This window comes from Rissa tridactyla, chromosome 1 (assembly GCF_028500815.1).
Source record: "Rissa tridactyla isolate bRisTri1 chromosome 1, bRisTri1.patW.cur.20221130, whole genome shotgun sequence".
Lineage (NCBI taxonomy): Eukaryota > Metazoa > Chordata > Aves > Charadriiformes > Laridae > Rissa > Rissa tridactyla.
Genome location: NC_071466.1, coordinates 206,215,294 through 206,239,177, shown reverse-complemented (window position 1 = coordinate 206,239,177; position 23,884 = coordinate 206,215,294). Strand labels below are relative to the sequence as shown.

The window sequence follows — 23,884 nt, the reverse complement described above, 5'->3', positions numbered from 1 at the left end:
AACAACTGGCCACAACAGCATCGAAGCGTTTTAGAGCTGAGCGGAATTTATAGGATTAAAGAAATTGATTTCAGTGTGCTTTCAAAACTCTCTCTCATGGTGGTGCATAAGAAATCTCGCTTAATCATGACATTACTCCCATATGTGTGTGCATAACTTCTGTATATGCATGTGCACACATCTCGCTGCATGAGTTGCCATTCTTTCTGATGTGGAGAGGACATAGGGTGCTCCACAGATTATTCCTATTTCGTCTGCTAGTTATTATTTTCTGTAGGGGACTATACATCATGCTTTTGCACACATCATTTGCCCACAAGCTCATAGACCAGCACTAGAATCCAGAAGGAATTTGTACCTACCAACCAGCTGAAGACTGACTCCCATGTCTAGTCCCAGTCATGTCTAGTCCTTCTTATCCTTCTCTCTCAGGGACAGGAGTGTGTCCTGTGGGTCTCAGAACCTGCAGCAACATCATACTTCAGACCCTGTGAGAGTAGCGAAGGTCAGCCTTTGCACTCTGCCGCTCTGGTACGTGAAGTAACTGTAGCTGCAGCCTCATCGCTGCCCTCTGTCATGAAATGTAGGCTCTTGCTCTTTGCCTTTTATCCCAGAATCATGGGTACAAATTGAAAGACATTATAGACAACTCTTGTTTTGCCTTGGTGGGTACATCCTTTCTTGACCCATCATTGCTTGTCTGACACCTTTATCTTAGTGATGACTCCGGACCATCCTCTGTCACTAATAGCTGTAACTGCATATGCCCTGCGCATACAGATGCCCAGCAGTTAAAAGGGCAGAGTTAAGAAATATTGCTAGGAACTGAACTGGTAAGAATCCAACCTCCTCTGTAATAATGCATCCCGACTTTTAAGAGGGAGAAGTGGCAGTGGCCTTTTGAAAATTCATAAGGCTTTTCCAGTCTAGGCTGAATGATGAGGAAAAATGTTTCCTGCCTTTCCCGCGCAGTCCTGTGTTCCCTGCTCTTTATCCCCACCCCAGACTTTCTTCACTGCTTCTATCTGTTCCTGTTCTGATTTCTCCAGGTTCGAATCACAACTCCTTTGCTTTGAAGCTCAGGTCAGCACTAGGCAAGGCACCGGGCAGTACCGTTGCTAAGAGCAGCCCGTCCTCTCCCAGTTGCATGCTTGTGCGTTGACGGGGTCAGAGCGTGATTGAAGGGTGAGAGATGCACAAAAGCAGAGAAGGCTTGAAATTAAATAGTCTTTGAAGCTTTTTCTTAACTAGTCTCACTCTGGCACAGACCCTTGCCTTAGGGGGATGATCCAGTGGAATAGCAATGACCTAAAGCTACTGCTCTGCCCACTCAAGCGTGCAAGGAGGAGAATTTATTTCAAAAATGACCATATGAGAATATCTGGGCTGCAAATAAATGTTTGTAAAAGCTGTACATTAACATTAAAAGAATTAGGACTTTATTTTTTTTTTCTGAATAGAACTGTTTTGTTTTGTTTTGTTTTGTTTTTTTTCTGAAATACTGAATGCTACACAGAAAGAAAAAATGGAAAAATCCTGGTGGGTGAGACCTTTATCTCTTCTCTCATTTATTACTAGTGCCAATGGAGTAGCTGTCCTAATTAAAAAGAACTTGCCCTTTCAAACAGAGGAGCTGGATTCTGATCCAAATGGCCTTGTAGAAAAGAAATTGCTGAATGAAGTCATTACTCTAATTAACATTTATGCTCCTAATGTTAACAATGTACTTTTAAAAGGAACGAGTAGCATAGATATTCCTCCTTTAAATCATCTAATGGTCTGGTGTGCATAGTGATTTTAATTGCCCTTTGGTTATCAATTTAGACAGATCTACTAGGGGTGATCGCATTGTCAATCAGGTATCTCAAGAAAGTCATTAATGAGCTAATGAACGATAGATGTTTGCAGTGATGAACAGCGCAGCTGATAATGCTTATTTAGCCAAGTGGTGTACTTAAGCGTTCTGTGTTGCATGTGGAAAGAAGTGACCATTCACCAGTAACTAGGTAATAATGTATTAGCTATTACTCGGTCTGCCCCATGGTTTTATCTTCCGCTTCCCAGGGTCAGCCCGGTCCCCTGTGCTCTACATCCCTAAGCTGTTTCTGTGATTTGTAATTCACTGAACTGTAGTTTGGCGCCCTGCATCTCTGTTTGACTTTGTTTATATATTTCTTGTCTCCCTTTGCATAAATCATAACGACAGCTTAATTGGTTTATATTTCTGAAGCCGTTTGAAATGTGAAGTGTTGCATAAGTCTTCAAGGTTGTTATTACTTTGTGACTCTTCCCAACCATTTTCTTTCCCGAATGAAAATTAAAGAGAAATTATTTGCCATTTACAAGAGTAAATATGGTGAATCCTGTCATAAGTAATCACTCAAGGATCACCAGAAAAACCCTGTGTTTCACAGAATTGCACTTTTTAAATGCTTGAACTTTGCATTTCCTCCATAACACAGTAAATCCATTAACTTCACTGAAAGTATTTGACTTATGCTCACGCGAACAGAGAATCAGATCTTTTATATCTGTGGCTGTGAGAGGGTAGTTTCATGATGGAATAAAGGTCCTGGAAATGGATGGAATACAGGTCTTCTGTAAAAGTTTTGCTATAATTAAAATGTTGGACCATTTGAAATACTTAGAATTTTAGATTATGACTTCTGTATTTCACAGGAGGAACACGAATAATTGCACCAGTCTTTAAAGTACAGTATTATTACAGACTGGAAAATTCCTTCATTCACAGATGCAATTTTGCCTAAAGAATGTACATATACCAAACTGGGGTTTTTGGGCTTTTTTTTTTCCATAGAGCAGTGTTGACTGGAGACTAACCCTCTAGCTTTTCCTTTGGACCTGGCCAGCCCTTAGCATTACCAGAGAATTTTTATCAGGTGCAGTGTTCAAAAAATAAAGTCACACAGAGACAGATGTTTGTGAATTTAATTCCCTTTGTTGCTGCAACTGGCTCACAGCGCAGAGTCAAGAGGTATCCATGACAAAGTAGAAAAGTCTTTTACCCCAGAACAGGATTTTAGGATCAGAAATGAAGCAGGCAGGCAAAACAAGGACAGCCAACAAAAAGTAGCCTGGGGCAATACAGTGTGTCAATGAGAAAGAGAGAGATAAGAAACACTTGGACAGTTGTGCATGTTGGCTTCAATCTGTAATGACTGTGCAGACTACACATCAAAAACATTTGGCCGACCTTGACAGAGAACAAAAAAAGCCAAGATTTTTCAGCTAGTACTTCTTTTTTTTTTTTTCAGTTGAAATTATTTAAACAGTCAACTACTGGGTGAATAACAATTCATTTATTCTACCTCTGGTTTTAATTATTTGTCTAACTGCCTTCAGGCAACTATTAGATGTCTTCTTAAAGAGACAAAGTGAAAGCTCTCTTCATCTTTTAACAACCACTCTTTCTGCTGTTGATCAGCTGGATTTACAGCTCTCACTGGTGTAAATTCCATTTGTGTTGTATCTTTCCAGAGTAAATTAAGGGCAAAATTTGGACCATCAGCTCCAATAACACTTAATTCAGTCAACACTGACAGCTGCTGCATTTCTGCAGTTCCATGCATGCAGAGAGCTTTGGGGCCAAAGTGTCTATTTGTGCCTACATTCTGTCATAGGCAATAAATGAGTGGAAGCACCAATATCCCACACACTTCCACAGCAGTCTTATCCATGGTCAGAGAATGCATAATACAAGCTGTCTGCATGGCAAAACACCCAGGCTCTCATGGTGGTGATGGCGCTTTCTTGATAGCTTCATGGCCACTTTCTGGGTAGCCTCATGGCCAAAGAAAAGGGGCAGTGGAAGGTCAGGGTTTATTTATTGTCTCACCTTGCACTCCCAGAGAGTGGCCTAGCTACAGGATGAAGGTGACCCTCCATTCCTTCTTTTGGAGGACTTGTAATTTGTGGGGCCTGAAGAAGGGCAAACAAGAAGTGGCCTCATTATATAGTTTAGGAGTGAGAAGACTCATCAAGTGTGGCCAAGTTCACTTGTTAAAGCCTCACGGACTATCTCTTTCCCTACTCTTTTCATCTACTAACATGTGATAAACTCACCCCTGGAAATATCTATTATTCCATTGCCCAATATTTTTTAGTTTTTTCTTATCTTAATTTTTCTGAATGATTCAAAAATAATTACTTTAGTTTAAAACAAACTTTTTTTTTTTTTTTTCCTCCTGGCTGAAAGTTGTGTCACAACACAGGTAGGCTGCATTTTTTTAGGACAGGTTTTTAGGACGGGGGATTGCTTCATCATGTGTCTTTATGTAGTAACTGAGCTCTGGAGGAGCTAAAGTTCCTTGTTATACCACAAGAACTCATTAGTAGTAAAGTTATGGATTAAACCTCCCATGAGAAAAGTAAAGCTCTATCTATCTGTCATATCTGGACCAAGGTGGTAGACAGCAAATTGAGTGAAAATATACCAGATTAAAGAGAGATATCTTACTGGCTTTAAGGCAAAATGGGAACACAGAGTCTCCATTAAATTTTAGTTATTGCTTAGTATTTAGGATCTATAATACCAAACTACCTCAAAAAAACCCTGATGATTTACATTAATGTGGCAAAATAATAATCTTCTGTCCATGAAAACAGAGTTTATGTAGTGTTTTTTCCGGGTTGTTTTTTGGTGGGTTTTTTTGGTTCTTTTTTGAAGTTTCTTTGTTTATTTTCTTTACCTGGAATTATTGGGAGCCTCTGAGAAGTATTTTTATTTATTCTGACAACTCCTTAAGGGAAGAACCAATAGGGAACATCTGATTTATTCACGTTGTGCAAGATGACTATCCAGGACAATCTGCAGATGACTTTTTAGGCACATAAGGCAAGGATTCCCTACGTACCTTTCCAATTGGCAAGATCTCTCTCTCTGGTAGCAGCTTGAATAAATGAATACAAAAACTGCTTCACTACAGAGATCTCTTTTTTTCTTAAAAAAAAAGTTTGAAGAAAATGTGAGATGAAATTACCATCCTACAGTGCCTTCTTGAGGTTGTCAGGGAAGTTGGAGACAACAGGTTTCTAACTATAACCCAGAGAAAAACCCACTGTGAAATTGTATAAGGTATCTATAAATGCAGCTTTTAAAATAAGCCTAAATTCCTATAAAAAAAAAAAGAAACAAACTGATCAAATCAGGAGTGGGGGCATTAATCCAGCATCTTGTCTCAGTCAAAGACAGATCTCAGGACTATAAGACCTCTACAATATACATTTTTGAGTAAAATCTCCTGGTCCCTGTTCCCCTACACATAGCATTTTCAGATGGATCTGGAGCAACTATGGATCGATTTAACATGCGGGTAGTATCTCAAACATTTCTGGTATAGTAACTGTATGTTCTGGAAACTCATTCCCATTTTTGACTCAAAACTTGATCTGAAAAAATTCAGAAGTTTTACAGTTTATTTCATTTTTGAATGCTGGTGCTTCCTCTCACTGACCTTCAATTTCTTGTCTTTAATTTTATGTAGATTTTGTAGTTATTCCTTCCTTTTTACCACCTTATTACATAAATACATTTGATTTTTATTATAGGAAGTTTATCATTTTCTTTGCTTTTTTTCAGAACATCTTTTATTTCTGTGGTTTTTTTTTTCCTTAAAAAAGCCTGTGCCAACACTGTATGCAACGAAGTTCTTAATGACATTATTGAGCATTGTATTACACATCTTCTATTCCTTCCATAAGCTGCCTTCCAGTTTGCAGTTCTAGCTTTGCTTATTATTTGGCAGAAGGAAGCTGCCGCTGTACAGTCAGCTGCCATAATGCCAGTATCTCTCTAGAAAGGACAGTCATTTTACAACCTGATGGTTCCCTGATTTGTATTTATCAATAATAAATTTCAGTGAACATGATGCCTTCCTGTACACTCATATTTTTTTCCTTTTTTAGTCCTTCTGAAGCTTCAGAAATATCCATTTCTGTGGCCCAGACTAAACTAGATAAAATTTTGTCTAGAAATGCTCTTAGTCTCTTCTCATGTTTCCTTTCCGGATCATTTACAAGGGTGTCAAACCATCTAGGCGCTACTGTCAAAAGGGAGGGACTCTGCTGCAAGCTGTTCTCTAATATGGCAAGGGACTTTTACTTCTACAAGAACCTTTGTATAAATTAGACAAAATCAGAGTTAAAGGGAAGTAGGCAATCTCATAGTTTGTTAAGCCCAAATGTGTAAATGATGTCAGAAAGCAATAGCATGATGCAGTGTGTTGGGACCTTGGTTATTAAAGGTCTCAATCATCTCATCTAGCATTAGCCATCTAAAAGGTGTCTGCACCTTCTTGTAAGGTCAGCAACCAAAACCATGCACGCTTCCAGAGGTCAATTCATCCCACCTAAATTCGCTACCCAGGGTAGGTGGGTGGAGAGAGATGGTTACTTTAAACCAGACACCTAACTTCTAAGCAACAAAAGTGAAGTGACTTAAAAACCTCCTCTCTCTTACCATTTAGGGATCAGACACAATGAGAGGTGACTACTCAAGGGCAGAATCCAGACAACAGCCAGCTCACAACACAAAAGATCTATGTGCTGTGGAAAGAAGTATTTTGGTATCTCCGCTTAGCTGCAGCAAAGAAGATACTGTTTAGGAAATGAACCATGTCTCTTTTATGGGAAAGTAGAGGTTTCAGATTGCACTATTGCTTTTAAGAAGATGAGGTCAGATGACAGAATTGCTTTAAAATGTGCAAAATACTATAAAATAGTTACTAATGTATTTATCAAGCTGTATTGTTGCGCAGTCTTATTCTAATACCGTGCATTCGTACCTCTATGATTCTTGCTTGTGAAGCCCAAATGCCCTTTTGTATTAATTATTAATTCCTGTGCCTTTGTCCACAACTTTGCTTAAATCAGTAAGAGTAGCCTTTTAAAGATCTCTATCTAGATTTTTCACTTCTGGTATGCTGTGCTAAGATCAAAACATGGAAGTTAAAGGTCACTTCATATTTGCTGGTGGCTGGGAGACCTGTGATGATGTGCAGTGCGTGCAGCACACTGCTGCATCTGATAAGCAGTCATCTCTCTTCTAGGCCATTATCTGAAATTGATTTGTTCTGCTTCTCAGAGCGAAAGAGAAACTTGAAGAATATTTGGGAGAAATAAGGTCAGGACCTTAATCTTTGAGGAATCTCAAAGGAAGCCCGTTCCCTCTCCATAGCCACCTCCTCCTGGTCTTAACACAGGATGGTTTATAGTTACTTTATCTGAAATGTATTTACACCTTCAACCCATGGGATTCCCAGGTCTGATGGGAGAACTGTTATTTCCCAACTGTGAGAGATTTAGTGCTCAAGAGAGTTGTATCTGTTCACATGGTTTTGTCTTGGTAGGAATTAAAGGGATGATGAAAACAGTTCAGGCAGTGTCTGATTCTGTCAAGGTGAAATGGTTCTTTCTACTTGCTTCTTGTACTTCTAATGCAGAGTTTTTATGGGTTAGCCTTGCGTATATGCCTAAATTTGTAGACGGACTACTGCAAATAGCTAAAAGAGTAATTAGCAAAATCTAAGGAGTGCAGAATATTTATAGGATAAAACCACTCTAGTATTTAAAAAAATAAAAAAATAAGAAAGCCTTAGCAAAAAGAAAAAGCAGCTACGTATAATGGAACTATGGAAACAGAGACGAAGAAAACTTAGAAGTCTGAACTCTCTGAAATACACTAAAGCATGAAGTAACATCTCTGAGGAAATTTTATTTTTTAATGAGAATGAACTTTGTACACCTTAACTTGGGGGTCTTCAAAATGTATGAAAACCAGAATTGGTTTACGTCATCCCCTATGCAGATCCAATATACTCTTATCAGTACCCTAAGGTTACAAAAATTGCTTTGTTAGTGATATTTGTCTTGAAAAATAAAAATTAAGAAATCAAAACAAACACATATATCCTTACTTTTACAGTCTTTCCCAGTCTGTCTGTAAAAGAGAGATTCTTATTGGGGGCAGGTGGGGTCCAATAGTAAGAGAAGAGCAGGTCCGTCGTGCTGGAAGGTTCGACAGCCCGTCTGCCTCCATTCCTGCACTCGTGAATTTAGAAACTTCCTCTGCTATTGCATTCATTGGGGGCCAGAACACTCTTGGGCAAAAATCCACAGCTATAATTAGTCATTTAATTTTAATGTAGATGAATAGACAATCCTGAAGCCAGTTATTAAAATGTCATTAGTTGACACAGAAGTTAGCATATCTGCCTAACGTCTGTTAGCAGAAGCTGCAGAGACCAACCCAAATGAGAATTCTGCCTGTGGAAGAGTCGCGTCAGCACAAGGTATCAAAAAACTCCCTGCTTCTGGGAAACAGCTGGGCAGCCCCTGCCAGAAAATGCTCAAGTGTTTGCTGGGAGTGCATGGGCAATAACTCTGACCCCTCTGTTCTAGCAGAATCCTTTTGAGTAGCTTTAGCCATAGCTAAAGCCCAACACGGTTAGAAAATAGCAAGGCTGAAAAACAGGCTTTATACCAAGGAGCCCTGGGGATCCCTGTATCCAACAAGTATGGAATTAGTTGTGTATATCCTGTATAACTCATTCTGACAGCACTCCCAAAGTAAATACATTTTAATTTGTATTTTTAATTCAGACATTAATGTAAGAGCAAGGCTCAGAGAACTAATCAATCCGGATGCAGAGGCTTAGTTAGAAAAAAAAAGGGCAAAGACTTCTCTGGATCTTCAGGCTCTGACTGGAAGTACAGAAACTGAAAGCAGCAGCAAAGATCTCAGTAAAAGTGTAGTTTTGCTTGTAAATATTTCAGAGAACACAATAGAAATTAAGAGCTATTCCTGAAAAACATTATTGCAAATCTATACGTCATAACTTTTTTTTCCTCTAAATCCTGAGAGATCTGAACTACGATCTTTCCTGGCCTCTTTGCCATCTTATTGTCACAAGATCATGAGTAAAGATAATACCAATGCAAAATCTAAAATCTAAAGACTTTAGAAGGCTTCATTTTTTAATTCCACCATACTAAGACTTCTGCAACTTTGATCCCTCAAGCAGCATTGCAAAACCATCATGAAAATGTATGAACCCAAGTACAAAATCTACTCACTCAACCTTACAGGAATGATTAAAAAATCCCTAATTGTAGTATAGTCACTCGTCAAAATAAATTACTCACTCAGGGTGAGTGGGTGAAAAGAAGTTTGCAAGGCTTCCTTAAGGAGGTGGTAATTGAGTTTTGTTAAAATACACCACTAATTATGTTTTAACAACGTCTATGTACTGTTTTCTTCTTTGGGAATTTTATAAGGTGGTTGTAAGAACTTTGAGGGAGCGCTTTTGGAATTTTTAAAATATTCCGTACTTTTGTATTTGTTTGTACTGCAAAGTATGTTTCATGGCATACAAAAGAATGCTATAAATGACATGTACAGGTGACCAGAAATGTTAGAATAAAATAACTTCATAAGAAGACACCAATCGATTGGACCTACTTCCATGACAACGTAATGTGTGGATCTGACAGCACAGTGAAATGACAGTATGGTGACACCACATGTTTGGCTCCTGGAGGTCTACGCAGAGTTTAGGAGATCCATGGAGCCTGCATTTAGGAATCTTTCCTGTCTTCAACACCCATCGCACACAATACCGGATCCTTCAAAGAAGGTGTCTGCAGCCCATTCACCTGGGCTATGTTGGCCATGACAATTTAGTGCAATGTTTGAAAGACTAACAACCATGTATGTTCTTACCCTGCTGGTTATATTGCCAGCATGTTGTGCCTGCCCTGAGCAATACCAAAAACACAGCCTTTTTTTTCTGCTGTCTTCTGGAGGTTGCCAGAAACCTGCATTTAAATTTGCATCCAAAGAATGGTAGACTCCAGACTGCAGCAGACTTGAGCTTGATGTTCCAGGGCTTGCAGGCTGTGGGCCACTACCACTACGGATGGAGATATTGTTTTTGGATCTCCTTTCATTGTTAAGTTTGCACTTTTTAGTTACTTCCAAAATCTCTTTTTTTGTTAGTTTTTTACTATTGTTTAGATGATGTTCAGACACCTTCATTATATATTATAAACAGATGCTTCTTGATGTATGCAATAGGCCTCTAGTCATAAACAAATGCAGCTCTCATCTTTGAATCAAATAATAAAATATTCACATTTATTATTTTAATTAAAAAATAAGCTAATTTCTGCCTACCTAAAATTCTGTATACCATTGCAATCTCTTGTTTTTCCATATGTATTTCATAGAATCACAGAATCACAGAATGATAGGGGTTGGAAGGGGCCTCTGGAGATCATCTAGTCCAACCCCCTGCCAGAGCAGGGTCATCCAGAGCAGGTTGCACAGGAATGTGTCCAGGCAGGTTTTGAATGTCTCCAGAGATGGAGACTCCACCACCTCTCTGGGCAGCCTGTTCCAGTGCTCTGCCACCCTCAAAGTAAAGAAGTTCCTCCTCATGTTGAGATGGAACTTCCCATGTTCAAGTTTGTGCCCGTTACCTCTTGTCCTGTCACCGGGCCCCACTGAAAAGAGCCTGGCCCCATCCTCCTGACACCCACCCTTTAAGTATTTATAAGCATTGATATGGTCTCCCCTCAGTTGTCATTTTTCCAGACTAAAAAGACCCAAATCCCTCAGCCTTTCTTCGGAAGAGATTTGTTTGTGAGCTGTTAAAATATCAAATGTAGCTTAGATCCAGACAATAATTAAACTTCCCAGTACTTTCCCCTTAATTATCACTGGTCAGTGACCACAAAAGCAAGATGTAGAGATTTAACATTCATCATAACATTTGCACTTATTATTCTAATAACTGAAAAATAAGGTTTGTCTTTCATTTCCTCGAGTTGTGGCTGACTCACGTAATTTTGACTGATACTTCAGCAATTCAGTTGTATAAACAGTACAGACAGATCAGTCTAAATGAGGGTGCTGAATAAGCAGAAACAGGGGTGTATTTGTAGCTGGGTATTGTTTCATCCCACTCTAAAAATAAGTGTGAAAAGGAATGCGTATCTCATTCTGGGCTCAGAATCTGAGTCACACCATAGTGGGAAGTATTCATATTAAAAGCTTTTGGCTCTGGCACACCTCTCATTTTCTGTCTGATTGTTCATTCTTACTATAATTTCCTAATTCCTCAGCACCACTCTTAACTTTTCATAATACTTACGCTTTTGAACTACACTTTTTCATTTCTTAGAAGAGATCAGCGGAGCTTCTGTAGCCAAGGGCTCTGCCAGCAATAACCCCCTTCCTCCACAACCTGACGGTTCAGGGTGGCTGGTGCCAGGAGCTAAGGGAGTATGTCCTTCTCCACAGCCAGGGATGCAGACCTGGCAAAAGTCCTTCCTCTCCCTTGTCCGTGTGGAAGGATGGAAAGTGGAGATGTCTGCTCTATGCTGCATTTTGGGCTCTTTGCTCGCAGAAGAGGAGAGGGGCTGGGGGTGGTGGTGGTGAGGGTGCTCAGCAAGGCCAGGCAGAGGAAAGTGCATGTAGGTCAGTCCCTGCGATGTACTGCAAAGCGGAGCATGTCATGGGAGACATATTTATAACTGCGTCCAGTCACGGGGATCACTGGATGTCGAGCACATCGGTATAGTGACCACCAGTAGATCCAAGTCTTGTTATCATTTCAGCCTGATGATTCTTCTGCTTCTTTACTACCACCCAAATGCTTTACCTTTTTTCCTTTCATAAGGGCTTACCTTTCCTCAGTAAGCAAGTCAGGATCTATTGCTTCATCATCAAACACTTCATCGATAAAATAAAAGTCATACTGCTTCCTGACATAGGTGAGCTCAGGTTAAGAAGAAAAATAGCTGTTTTGTCCTCCCTGTTTTCTCCTTTTTCTGCTTCTTCTGACTTTCCAACTCCCTGATTTGGCCTCTCTCATCAGGGCTAACCTCCCCAGTAATTTCCTCTGACTCCCTCGTTGCAGAATCAGGAAGACCTTTTCATACAGCTTAGGGGTGGCAAGGAATACTTAGTAATTGTAACTGTGCAGTGGCTTCCAAGCCGTTTTGGCAGCAAACGGGTTGGGTTAGGCCATCTCCAGTGTTCAGCTGCGCTCGGGAACAGGCTGGGAGCACTGGGGCAATCAGGCACAGCAGCAAGATGGATTAAGCAGTGGTGGGATTTCCGCAATTAAATACTCGTTCTGCACTGCCTGTCTGCGTGAAGGCTTTTAGTCAGGTCCAGCGCAAAGAGCTTAGCTTGAGCTCTGCTGGCTTAAACTGACCTCTTGACTTTGTGCTGGTGTGGCAGAGGAGGAGGCACACGTTTTATCAGTACAACGAGGAGGCACACGAGTAAGAGAGCGGCTGCGCTCAGTTGAACCAAGGGAAACTGTAGCCCTGTGCTCTGTCTCTGCTATCGCCCCTTGGTAGATGTTAAGGCAAAAAATATAAGAACAGGGAAGGCATGCAGAGATGCATTCTGCACTCCACCAATCTGTATTGTATGGAACTCTGCATTCAGAATTTGTACCTTTAATATTTAAGAGGCTTTCATGGTTATTTTCTTCTATGACTTTGTGTAATTGCTTTTTGACTGTATTTATGATACTGGCAGCATCTGACAGTGAATGCCACTATTCTCATGCTGTGTGAAAAAAACCCACTTCTTTTGCTTGTTTTAAACCTGCTAATTTCATTGGGCATCCTCTTGTTCTCATGTAGTGAGAAGCCAAGCATCCATTCATTTATTTTCTAGGCACTTTCCCAGGGTTCTCCTGATTTTATACATATCTGCCATATCCCCCTTCAGTTGTCCCCTTTCCAAGCTGAAAACTCCAAATCAATTGAGGCAGTTCCAAGCTGTAATTGCCCTTCTTTAGTTCCCCCATGTAATTTTTGAGAGGCAAGTACCAGAACAGCAGGCAGTATACAAAAGGGAGTGGTTTTGTATAGCACTATAAAGGTGTTTTCTGTTTTGTCCTCCATTCGTTTTTTTTAAAGCTCCTGACTGCTGGGGGTTTTGACTGCCAGTGAGCATGGGATTATGTTTTCTCTTAGTAAGCTTTCTTTTTTTTTTTTTATTAATTCATTTTTTTAAAGTTAAACACAACTGAAATGATTTATTTAGTGTGCTTTTTGTATCCATAGGAAGCTGAATTTCAGTACCTTATGATTAGTGTTTCGACAGTAACATCTTGAACCAGCCTTGTCCTTTGCTCAGGCAAGATGAAAAAGAGCTGATTTGATCAGAGATTTTCCTAACATCATTGCAACAAAAGTTACAGTGTGTAAACATTTAGTCTCTGCTTTACGCCTAGATATCACAATTGCTGAGGCTTTATTAGAGAGTCTCTCATTAGCTCTAATTCTAATTTCTAAGGCTTAGGCAAGGAATTTCAAGACACCAAGAAACTCTTTTTGATAGAAGATACAGATTACATTGATTCTAATTTTTATTTAATGGAGCATTGCTCCTCCATTGAAATGGCTGGGTCTGTCATCCTTTATGTTTTTTCCTTTGGAACTGTATGGACCCCTTTCATCATTTTTATGATGCACCGATTATGTCAATAGATGTAGACTAGTTTCTTATTTTTATTTGCACTGCTTATGCATGTATTTGAATTAAGGATGGATGGATGGATGGATGGATGGATGGATGGACAGACGGACGGACGGACGGACGGATGGATGGACGGATGGGTAGGTAGATAGATAAATACATAGATAGACAGACAGATAGATAGCAAGTATTAATGCAAAGCTTACTTTTAAATCAATGGTTACTGGATTATAAAGCCTATAACACGCTATGTTAGAGGACAGAATTTGGGAATTCTACTGCATTATCAGTTTGAAACTGCAAGAGTGAAATCCTCTTTGGGTCCCAATCTTCAATGTGCTTTTCTTCTTTCTTATATTTTTATATATTTTTTTTATATATGTCATATTCATAGAAATTTTTTTTTGTTATGACTTTTGTCTCTGTCTCCCACTAATGCATACAGTCAGTCGAAGTGAAAAAGTGTTTAATATAAAAAAACAGAATGAGCATGTCCTTCATTTAAAACATCTTATATTCTATTCAGGATATTAGCATTACTGCTAATTAGAACTGCACTCAATTTTGTATGACAATGTCAAGACTAAGAACAAAGGAAAAAAATCCAAGGTACTGCACTTTTAATTTCACAGTTTGTATCGCACTGGTCCTATAATCGTGGGATTTCTGTGCTGATATTTATTAAATCAGTGTAAATCAGTGCATACTTCACAAATTTTCTGAAGCTTATGGCATCTGTGGCACTGATTAATTTTCAGACTGGTAAAATGGCTTAGGTCAGGGAGGAATTTTTTTAATTGAGGATTCCTTTTTTCACAATATGTAATATTTCAGACAGCCACTCTCACCAGTAAAGGTAACATGGTCTTAAGGAAATATAAAAGTAGACTTCCAATGGAGCACTGCCTTCAAGACTGTTGGTTTCCAGGTACTCTCAAAATACCCTGCACTGTCAGAGCTTTGAAGTTTGATTGTGACCAGATCTGATTTTGACACTGTTTGGAGTGACAGTTTTGCAAGTGGATCGATACAGATTTCCCTTCTCCCCTTAGACCCCAAATTCTGCTCCCCTGCTTTAACCCCGGGAGGCAGAGAGAACTCCTGCAGGCTGTGGGAGGGCAGGTCACAAACAGCCACACAAACGCACAGCTCATTGCGCTCCTGGCACCGGGGCTCTGTGTTAAACCTGCCGTCATCTCATAAAATCAAAAGAAAAGCTTCAGCGAGTCCATTTTTCATTCTGCCATCCCTGGGCCCAGAGTGAGTACGAGGGCCATTTAACACAGCAATTTTTTCTAGTGTGTTACAATTACAGAAACATCTGTTATGAATATTGTTTTGCTAAACCACTGCAAAAAATTCATAGACTATTCAGTAACTGCAAGACTGCTCGATTACTTACCTGTGTTGTGGGTGTCGTGTGCCTGAACAATGTAATTCATTGGAAACACACAGGAATACTAGTACCAGAAATAATTTTTACTCTGCCTGCAAATTGCATCCTATGATGGTTTACTGTGCGGATATAACACATTTCTTTACCTGTGTCACACTCCTATGTGGTTAAAATAGTTTTTTCTAGTTGCTAGTATTATTTGATCACAGAGAAGCCCTAAACTGTGGGATAAGAATTAAAAAGTGGCCATACAGTCCACAAACATCTTCAGCAACTTAATATTCTTACATAGGTGCTTTTTCCTTTGGAAAAAATTTCTCAGAGCTGGACACTATTTTTAGTTTCCCATATTAACTGCTGAAAATCTAGTTGTAAGGCATCGTGTTCACTGCCCTCCAACTCAACTTGCAGATGAAAAAAAATAACTCTGTATAAGTAGTATGTGTTTATGTCTTTATGTTCGCTTTGAGAGAGGACTTGCTAATTTTTTCAATGTTCTTTTATTTAATTACTGTAATACTTTATTTTTAACCATGCTTTTAAAGCCAAATTTGAGGTATCAGAAGAATCCAGTTTTGAGACCAGATGTGCTAGAAATGCAAACATACAGATTTTGATAGATAAGATCAGACCGTGGTCCACCTAATCTAATAATCCTTTTGGCAGAAAGTAGACAATTCAGAGGAAGTTGCCAGAAATTTCATGAGAGACAAATAGAGGGTAATCTGTCAGCCACCTTAAGTCTTCTTAGAATTCCTTAGTCCTTTGAGATAATTTTAAACCTTAAAGTATAAGGTTTCAACTTTCTTTGAAAATATATTAGCATTAACTATTACAAATCTGGAGCTCATGAATAGCAAAAAATTGACAAATATGAAAAATGAGACAGTGCAAGCATTCCTGAAAACTGCAGATCTCTGAATCATGGAACGATTATTTACTTTCTAAGCAGGTGAGAGGATAACATAATGAATAGCCAATACTTTTACGGTCCTTTTGATCCTGCAGAAACTCTTGTATTGTGGCATAGATGTTACAAAACCAATTTGTCCTAACTAACAGCTTGAAATAAGAAAACAGCTCTGGTATGCTGCCTATTTGTCACATATTTGGATGAGAGGATTGTTAACTTACCCTATTAAAGCTTCAGGAACTGTTAATATGGTACATACTTGTAAGCATGATTTGATCACTAGTGCTACCACCAAGAAAATTAATTACCATTTCATGAAAGGTGAATATTTAACTTCACAGAAAACATTTTGAACTAATCTTTATATTAGCTGATGAACCAGATCCTACCTCGCATAACACCATTAATCTAAGACAAAAGAACAAGAAGTCGCATATGTATTTCTGCATATTTATGTGTTATTCCTTTTCTTTTCTTTCCAGACAACTATTACGGCACTCCAAAGCCTCCAGCAGAACCAGCTCCACTGCTGTTAAATGTGACAGATCAGATCCTCCCAGGTGCCACCCCCGGGGCTGAAGGCAAACGTAAAAGGAACAAGTCTGTGAGCAATATGGAGAAGACAGGTATTGAACCACCGGAGGAAGAAGAGGAAGAAAGACCTGTGGTCAATGGAAATGACGTGACAGTAACACCAGGTCTGTTCTTCCTTCTTACTTTGCAATGCATTTCTGTTATTCAGAGTCCTCAGTTCCCTCCTCCTGCAGTGAGAATATGCATGTTCAGGTAAGGATGTTCTTGCAAGACTGAAAGCCAGGAATCCTGAATAATAGAATTTCTCTGAAGCCAGAAACAAATTACTTAACCTCCATTTTGGGGAGTCATCTCACTTAGCTACCATAAAGATATCTGTCTCTGAACTAGTCCCTTTGAACCCTCTTTGTACACCAAAGAGAAAAATACCTACTTTCTGAATACAGTTCATGTGCCCCCGTTCAGATTTCTAAGTTAGGAAGTCAATCACAAGTGCCTATTTCTCTCCGTTGACTATAGAGGGAGTCTAGAGAATTGCAATTTGGTCAAATGAATCTAGTCTCTGTGTTTCAGGTCTCCTTGTTCTCAAATGGTGATACTCGCAACAGAGTTCACTACATTAGGAAATGAACTTTTGCAAATTGTTATGAAATCTTAGTAATTTTGTGGAACAGTAAAGTTGTCATCATACTGGTGAATTTGTGGCAGTGATGATGAAACTTAGCTAGCAATACTATCAGGAAGGACCCTTTTCAGCAATGTTCCAGGTCCTGCATAAAGCTGATAAAGGTTTCAGATGTCTAGTCCTAAAAGGCAGCTGTTGTTTTACGCCTCAGATCATAGTTCTTCAGAAAAAAGGGGGCTCAAGATACTGACTGGTATCCTGAGTGGAGCACTCCAGCCTTTTCCCAAGCAGGTAATCAGCTTTCCCTTCAATGTTTCAGCAAGTCATCATTTTACAGTACTTAATAATTTCTATTCTGAAATACCATTTAAGAAATTATTTTTGTTGTTGTTCAAGTAGGAAATTAAAGAATTCAGACTTTTATATCTCTCCGAGAAATAACGCTGTGAATCCTTTTTGGGGAACTTAGAAATTCAGAAATAAGTTATTGAAGTAAAAGTCTGTAGTGACAATCATATGGATGAGAAGATAAAATGGAATATTGCAAGTTCTCTAAACGTATAGGTTAATGTGAAACAAAAATTCTATTACCTGATCTTCTAAGCACTGTAAAAAGGATTTTCATAGTGCAGATTCTGTATATACTTCTTTTTTGTCCTATTGCATTAGACAGTATATCAAATTGAATGTCTTCCCATCAAGGATGTATTTGCCACATACTTTTCTGTAGTTGTTGCCTAATGTTACATCTAAGGGCAAATCCCTGTGCTGAATCCATCCCCGTGTACAAGGGGGGTGGCAGGGAACGGTGAGGTGAGAGTGGATCTCGTTCTCCCCTCTCGGCTCGCCAAAGGGCTGCAGCATTACTCCCTGGCTGTTGCCATCACACGTTGTGATGACCTTGCTCATCCCTTCCACACAACATTGCATCTGTTGACAATGCTCTGACCGTTCCTACACAGCTAAGCAGAAAAGGATGAAGCCCAGAAATCCTTACATAAAACATCAGCACTGGCTCTGTTGCCAGGATACTTCCACAGTGAAAGAGGCAAAGGCAGGATTTGGTCTCTGATGTGTATTGTAGAAATCATTAGAAAGATCATTCTTTGCAGTTATTCAAAATGTGCCACACAATGGACCATTGCTGAGGAGCAATTTCCAGGGCAATATGTTTCAGCTCAAACTGGATCAAGAGGCAATGTTTACCTTCTTTCTCCTTGCATTGTACACCCGTAATTTGTTTCTCCCAGGCAAATTCCATGTGAACGATGACTAGGCAGCACCCAAGAAACAGGCAGTGGCATGTGCTGTGCTACAAAATGAAATACATGAGCATCGGTGTAAGGCAGCCCCCCTCCTCCCCCTCCTCGCCCCCACAAAGTCATTCCTGTAGGTGTGGCCAGCAGAACAAGCAGTGCCTGTGTTGGCTATCATGGTTTCATAAGCAGGGTTTTGTTGTTCGGTTACACTGATTGAGGACTTTGGGGATTGTGGCAAAGCAGCTCTGTACATCCATGCTGTGTTGCCTTTGTTGGGCAGCGTAGCTCCCACGGACCCTGTTAACTGCAGTCATTTTCTCTGTGAGCTGTGAGCTGATAGTCTGAGCCATCTCTAAAATGTGTGTGTGCATTTGTAGTTTGTGTCTTTGAACAATCAGGAAACCCAGAATATGTTTGTGGGTTGTTTTTTTTTAACTCTCAGTGGAGGGAGCAATCTAGTTTTTATAAAGAAGTGACAAAGGTAGGATATTTGTTATTTCCAGTTCTTTTAGAAAGTGTATTCTCTTTTAAAGGCTTCACTTCTAATGGGAGTCTTTTATTAAATATAGGACTCTTGGGGCATTTGAAACATTGATATATTTTTATAGGTGCTCAGCAACTTAATGGCTTATTAACTGCCGAAGGTATCAGAGTCAGGCATCTCAAAGGACTGCTGTAACACCTGGGACTGCTAGGTTGAAACGTAACAGATTTAAGATGACTCTGAGAAAAATAAACCCATCTTTATCAGACCAATAAGTAACATTTATAGTTGCAGAGATCTTTGTGCTTTCGTTTTCGAAAACTTTTCAGTGTCTGTTGAGATAGTCTGTGCATCTGTTGAGCTTTACTAGTAGGAATCAATTTTTCATTCATTCACTTCCACACACCTTTCTTCATAGGCCATCAGATTTCCCTCAGATATTGTATATGTACAGACTGGAGATCTTCAATCATGATCCGTAATTGTCTTGTTAATTTGTGCTGCCCAATGTGTTTATTCTTTCTGATTTTGTCACCTGTCCTCAGCCCAGAACCCGACAGGAATCCTTCTTATCCCTTCAGGATGGGGCTTTTGGCCATTTTAGAATGGATCACTCTCAGTCCTTCCTCCTGGATTGAGTTTTCTCAGGACAAAATAGTATTAACTGGGAGATGGGATTTATCTCATCCATCTTTAGTAAATTATATGACGAAATGCCTTACTTTTTGTTTGAGCTACTTGTCTCTGCTCTCTTTATATAAAGTAAGGAGAAAGAGGCAATTCCAAAGAGTAAAAGAGCATAGCTGTTTTAGATACCCATTGTATGGGATCACCTATACGATCTAGAATGCTTTATTCAGCCTATAGATACACAGGAGCCTAAAATGAAGAATCCTACTATTTATCAAGCAGCATATGAGAGACACAATCTATAGATTAGCTGTTAAAATGGCCAATTCTAGAGTTAGCGTTGGGTTTCTCACACCTAGAGCAATTGCCCACATTACTGGACTTCTGGCTGCTCTGGGTTGGGTATCTGCCATTCACTGGTTTGGGTGAGACATCTTGCGCCTGAGAAGCCTTTCCTGATGGACACTGCATTGAAATCAACGATTTCTGCAAAACTGATGCTTTGACAAAAGAGTTAAAAAGAGTCTTGGTCAAATTGCAACCTGCTTGTCAGACATTCACTTTTCGCTGCTGTTGCTGTTCGCATCTGCAGAGAATTAAGTGTCTCCTTCACAACCAGGATCATGATTTGACACTGTTGGTCATGTCACATTTGCTTCACACTTCTCACTGATTGTTTATCATCCAAATTCCAGAAGAACCACTCTAACACTGAAAGAGTGCTTATGTATGTGCATTGTTCTGACGTTACTTGAGCAATGATAAGTTGCACCCAGAGAATGAAAGTTCTGGCAAGCTCAAATTAATTGAGGAATAAGATATGACATAAAGTTTAAAAATAATCATTCCATGCCTTAGGTTGCTAATGAAGCAAAAGGCTAGAGTCCCCATGCCATCAATCACCACGCAAGGTGCAGTAGTCCCACGCAACAGGTTGAGCTTTTTCTTTTATTATTAAACAGCAAAGAGAGCCAGAGGCATGACAATAACAGACACAACATCTAAGAGCCATGAGATTTTAAAAAATACAAAAGTTGGTATCCATGGATATTTCTGTTGTAGGTGTGTTCTTTAAACTCAGTTTATCACAGCTAGGTCACAATGAGTGGCCTACGGAATACCCTGTGCTCACCCAGTCTCCATGTCTCCTGTTTTCCCTCCCCCACACCAGCTCCTAGTTCTTACTGTGGTCGCACTCAGTGAGAATGGTGCCTCCATGCAAAGCTTCCACCAAAACCCAAATATGGCTACAGCTCTGTGGGAATGGGAGTAGCTCCAAGCCTGCGAAGTGATATTTTCACAGGAAAATAGATGCACATAGCTCGGCAAACATGAGTTAGAGGTGATTCTCCCCCTCTACTCTGCTCTCGTGAGACCTCACCTGGAGTACTGTGTCCAGCTCTGGAGCCCTCAGCACAAGAAGCACATGGACCTGTTGGAGAGGGTCCAGAGGAGGGCCACGAAGATGATCCGAGGGCTGGAGCACCTCTGCTGTGAAGACAGGCTGAGAGAGTTGGGGTTGTTCAGCCTGGAGAAGAGAAGGCTCCAGGGAGACCTTATAGCAGCCGTCCAGTCCCCAAAGGGGGCTACAGGAAAGCTGGGGAGGGGCTGTTTGCAAGGGCATGTAGCAATAGGACGAGGAGCAATGGTTTTAAACTAGAGCAGGGTAGATTTAGATTAGACATGAGGAAGAAGTTCTTTACAATGAGGGTGGTGAGACACTGGGACAGGTTGCCCAGAGAGGTGGTGGAGGCCCCAGCCCTGGAGACATTCAAGGCCAGGCTTGATGAGGCTCTGAGCAACCTGATCTAGTTGAAGATGTCCCTGCTTACTGCAGGGGGGTTGGCCTAGGTGACCTTTAAAGGTCCCTTCCAAACCAACACATTCTATGATTCTATGATTCTAAACTACCCTTGTATCCAACAGTTATTTAAAACGGATGGGCTTTTTCCTGTGCAGAATTTAACAAATTAGTCATTTAGACACAATAAGGGTATAAAGAGCTATAAGTATTTTCTTTAAGAGCTGCTAAAACCACTCCATAAATTACTATTTAATAATATTTCCTTTCATTTGCTCTCTGCTGATATTACTTAGGTCATATGAGTTGATTCTTTCAGAAGAAAAGAATATGTTTTTAAACTTTACTGCATGAATAATCTGCAGCATTAAAATAAAGGAATAAAGTGACAAGGTCCTGTTACATATTTAGATGGTAAATTTCAAGAGTTAGACTGTAAATAATAGAAATAATTTGAAGTGCAAGCAACAGTGTTGCTGGAGGCTCAAATTCTGAGACTATCGCAACATAACTACCAGTTATTTAAAAAAAAAAAAAAACAAAAAAGGTCACCGTATTGTGTAAGAGCTGTGTAGAGAATAGGAAATATCAACCGGTAATATTTTAACTGCTGGTATTTGCAGTTGGAGTACTACAGAGATGAACTTACAGTATTTAATGGTACGTAGGTATTTTTGACATACACATTATCTTGTTCTCAAAGTTCTTTGTATTCCACGTATGCAATAACTTGCTGGTGCTTTACTGGTGCCTATTCTGTCACTTCCCAGGACACTCATTCTTGAGATACTGTGCTAAACTGCTTTTGAAAACTGGACCGTGTAATCTGTTTTGTAGCAAGACAGCGGCTCTAGCAGGCTATTTCACTTGATGTAAAGTCAATTGATTGTTTTTTTAGTGACAAAAATAATTCTGGACTCATATGATGGTACAACTTTAGGATCTTTTTTTATATCATATATTGCCTGAAGATAAATATTTGTGTTCACAGTGTGTTACTGTAGTATTTCAATCTTTTTTTGTGCATTTAAGACACTGCTCGTTTTTAACCAGAACTCCTGGTTTTTATCAAATCAAACATTATATATGAATATGTATTAGCAGAAAGTAAACCGGTAAGGTATCTACCTTACCTGGAGTATGCAAATGATAGATATATATAACAAAAGATAAGATGACACCGGAGGGCTATATTCCAAATAAGTGTGACTAGAATGTCCATTGCGTAAAACTTAATGTTATAAAATGGCATTAGGCAATTCTACCTTAATTGCTTGGGTTTTAGTCATCATGATGCCTTTTCCATTATCAAAGTAAGCTATTAAAAGATAATGATCCAGTAATTAATAATTCATGAGATTGGCTTTAAAATAATTATATTTTTAAGTTGTTAAATAAGCATCAGGTTCCTTTTTTCCCTGCTATATTTTGATAGCAATCTCTGTTTTAGACAAGCTTAGAATATTTCTTCTAATCCTCAAGGCTTAATTTTCACATTTTTTCTGCCATCATGATGGCTGGGCTTTGTTAATATCGTTGTTGAAAATCAAGAATCTGACCTCTTCAGACCTGCTAAAAATAAGATCTTAAGGAAGAACACATATTACAGATATCATGCTAAAATCCTAAAACACAGCCATGTCACCACATCTGTGCTCATGTCTGTGAGGAATACAACTCACAGATCTGTCAGTGATGCTTGAGACAGATGAGAACTTAGTTTTGCTTTGCAGAGATAAGAACAAAAAACCCAAAGAATTTATCAGCAATTCCACTCTCCTGTTCTCAAGGGAAGTGGAGACCATATATCCTCTGTGCTTTGCAGGATATTTTTACGTATTTGAAAATGCTTCCCCAATCCATCAGTCTTTTCTCCTCAAGACTAAAACCAGCTGGTTTTCAATCTTTCCTTTTTTTTTCTTTTTTTTTTTTTTTCCCTTTTCTATCTCTGGACTGTTTCGTATCTTCTTTGACATGAAATTCTCAAAACTGGGCACAGCACTCCTAATTAAACCTATTATGTACTATTCAGTGTTCCTAATTAAACCTATTATGGTGCTTTTTATTTCTTTTGCAACAGTATCATTATTGACTGAAGATAATGGTTAGACATCCCTCACACATCCCTATTCCTCCATTGTATTTTCACTAGGAGTTCTGCCTAGGAATTTGCTCCCCACCTTGTATTTTTACAGCTGATTGTGGCATTTCGCATCAGACAGATGCCACATATTTTGGAAAGCCAAGATGGGGGAGAGAGGGGAATTTGGGAGTGGTAGATAAGGAGGAGGGAACTTCAGCTCCCCTGGGATCCTACTGCTCTACTGTGGGATGAAACTAAGAAAAACTTGCGCTTTTGTCTCTTGCCAATTCGTTTATTCCCACAGACAGATTCACATTTGCAAACAGCACCAAATGATTGTAATACCATGTAGTTCAAGCATGAGTTAAGATTTAGCAGCATGAGCTGCATATGGCTGTAGAGCTATAGACCATCACCCTGTTCAAAACCGGATCTATTTTTTTTCACGCTATTCTAAAAGGCTGTATGTGTCAGAGTCAAAAGTCTTTTTTTAAGATCATGAAAGCTATATCTACCATTTTTCCCCAAGGAGCAGCACCTGTTACTCTGTCATGAAAAGAAATAAGATTAGTTTGGCACAATTTCTTCCTGAGAAATCTTGACAATTATTTACCACCTTTGAAGAGCTTACATGTAGGTG

The 23,884-nt window shown here is 39.4% G+C and overlaps 1 protein-coding gene across 8 annotated transcripts in view; it reads left to right on the top strand.

The window, feature by feature from the left end:
• MAGI2 (membrane associated guanylate kinase, WW and PDZ domain containing 2) overlaps positions 1-23,884 on the top strand; it is a 757,062-nt gene that overhangs the window by 488,148 nt on the left and 245,030 nt on the right. For all 8 annotated transcript variants that reach the window (XM_054216495.1, XM_054216512.1, XM_054216480.1 and 5 more), the window contains one exon: positions 16,311-16,526. In XM_054216495.1, coding sequence (XP_054072470.1) covers positions 16,311-16,526 — 216 coding nt within the window. The remainder of the gene's footprint in view (positions 1-16,310; positions 16,527-23,884) is intronic.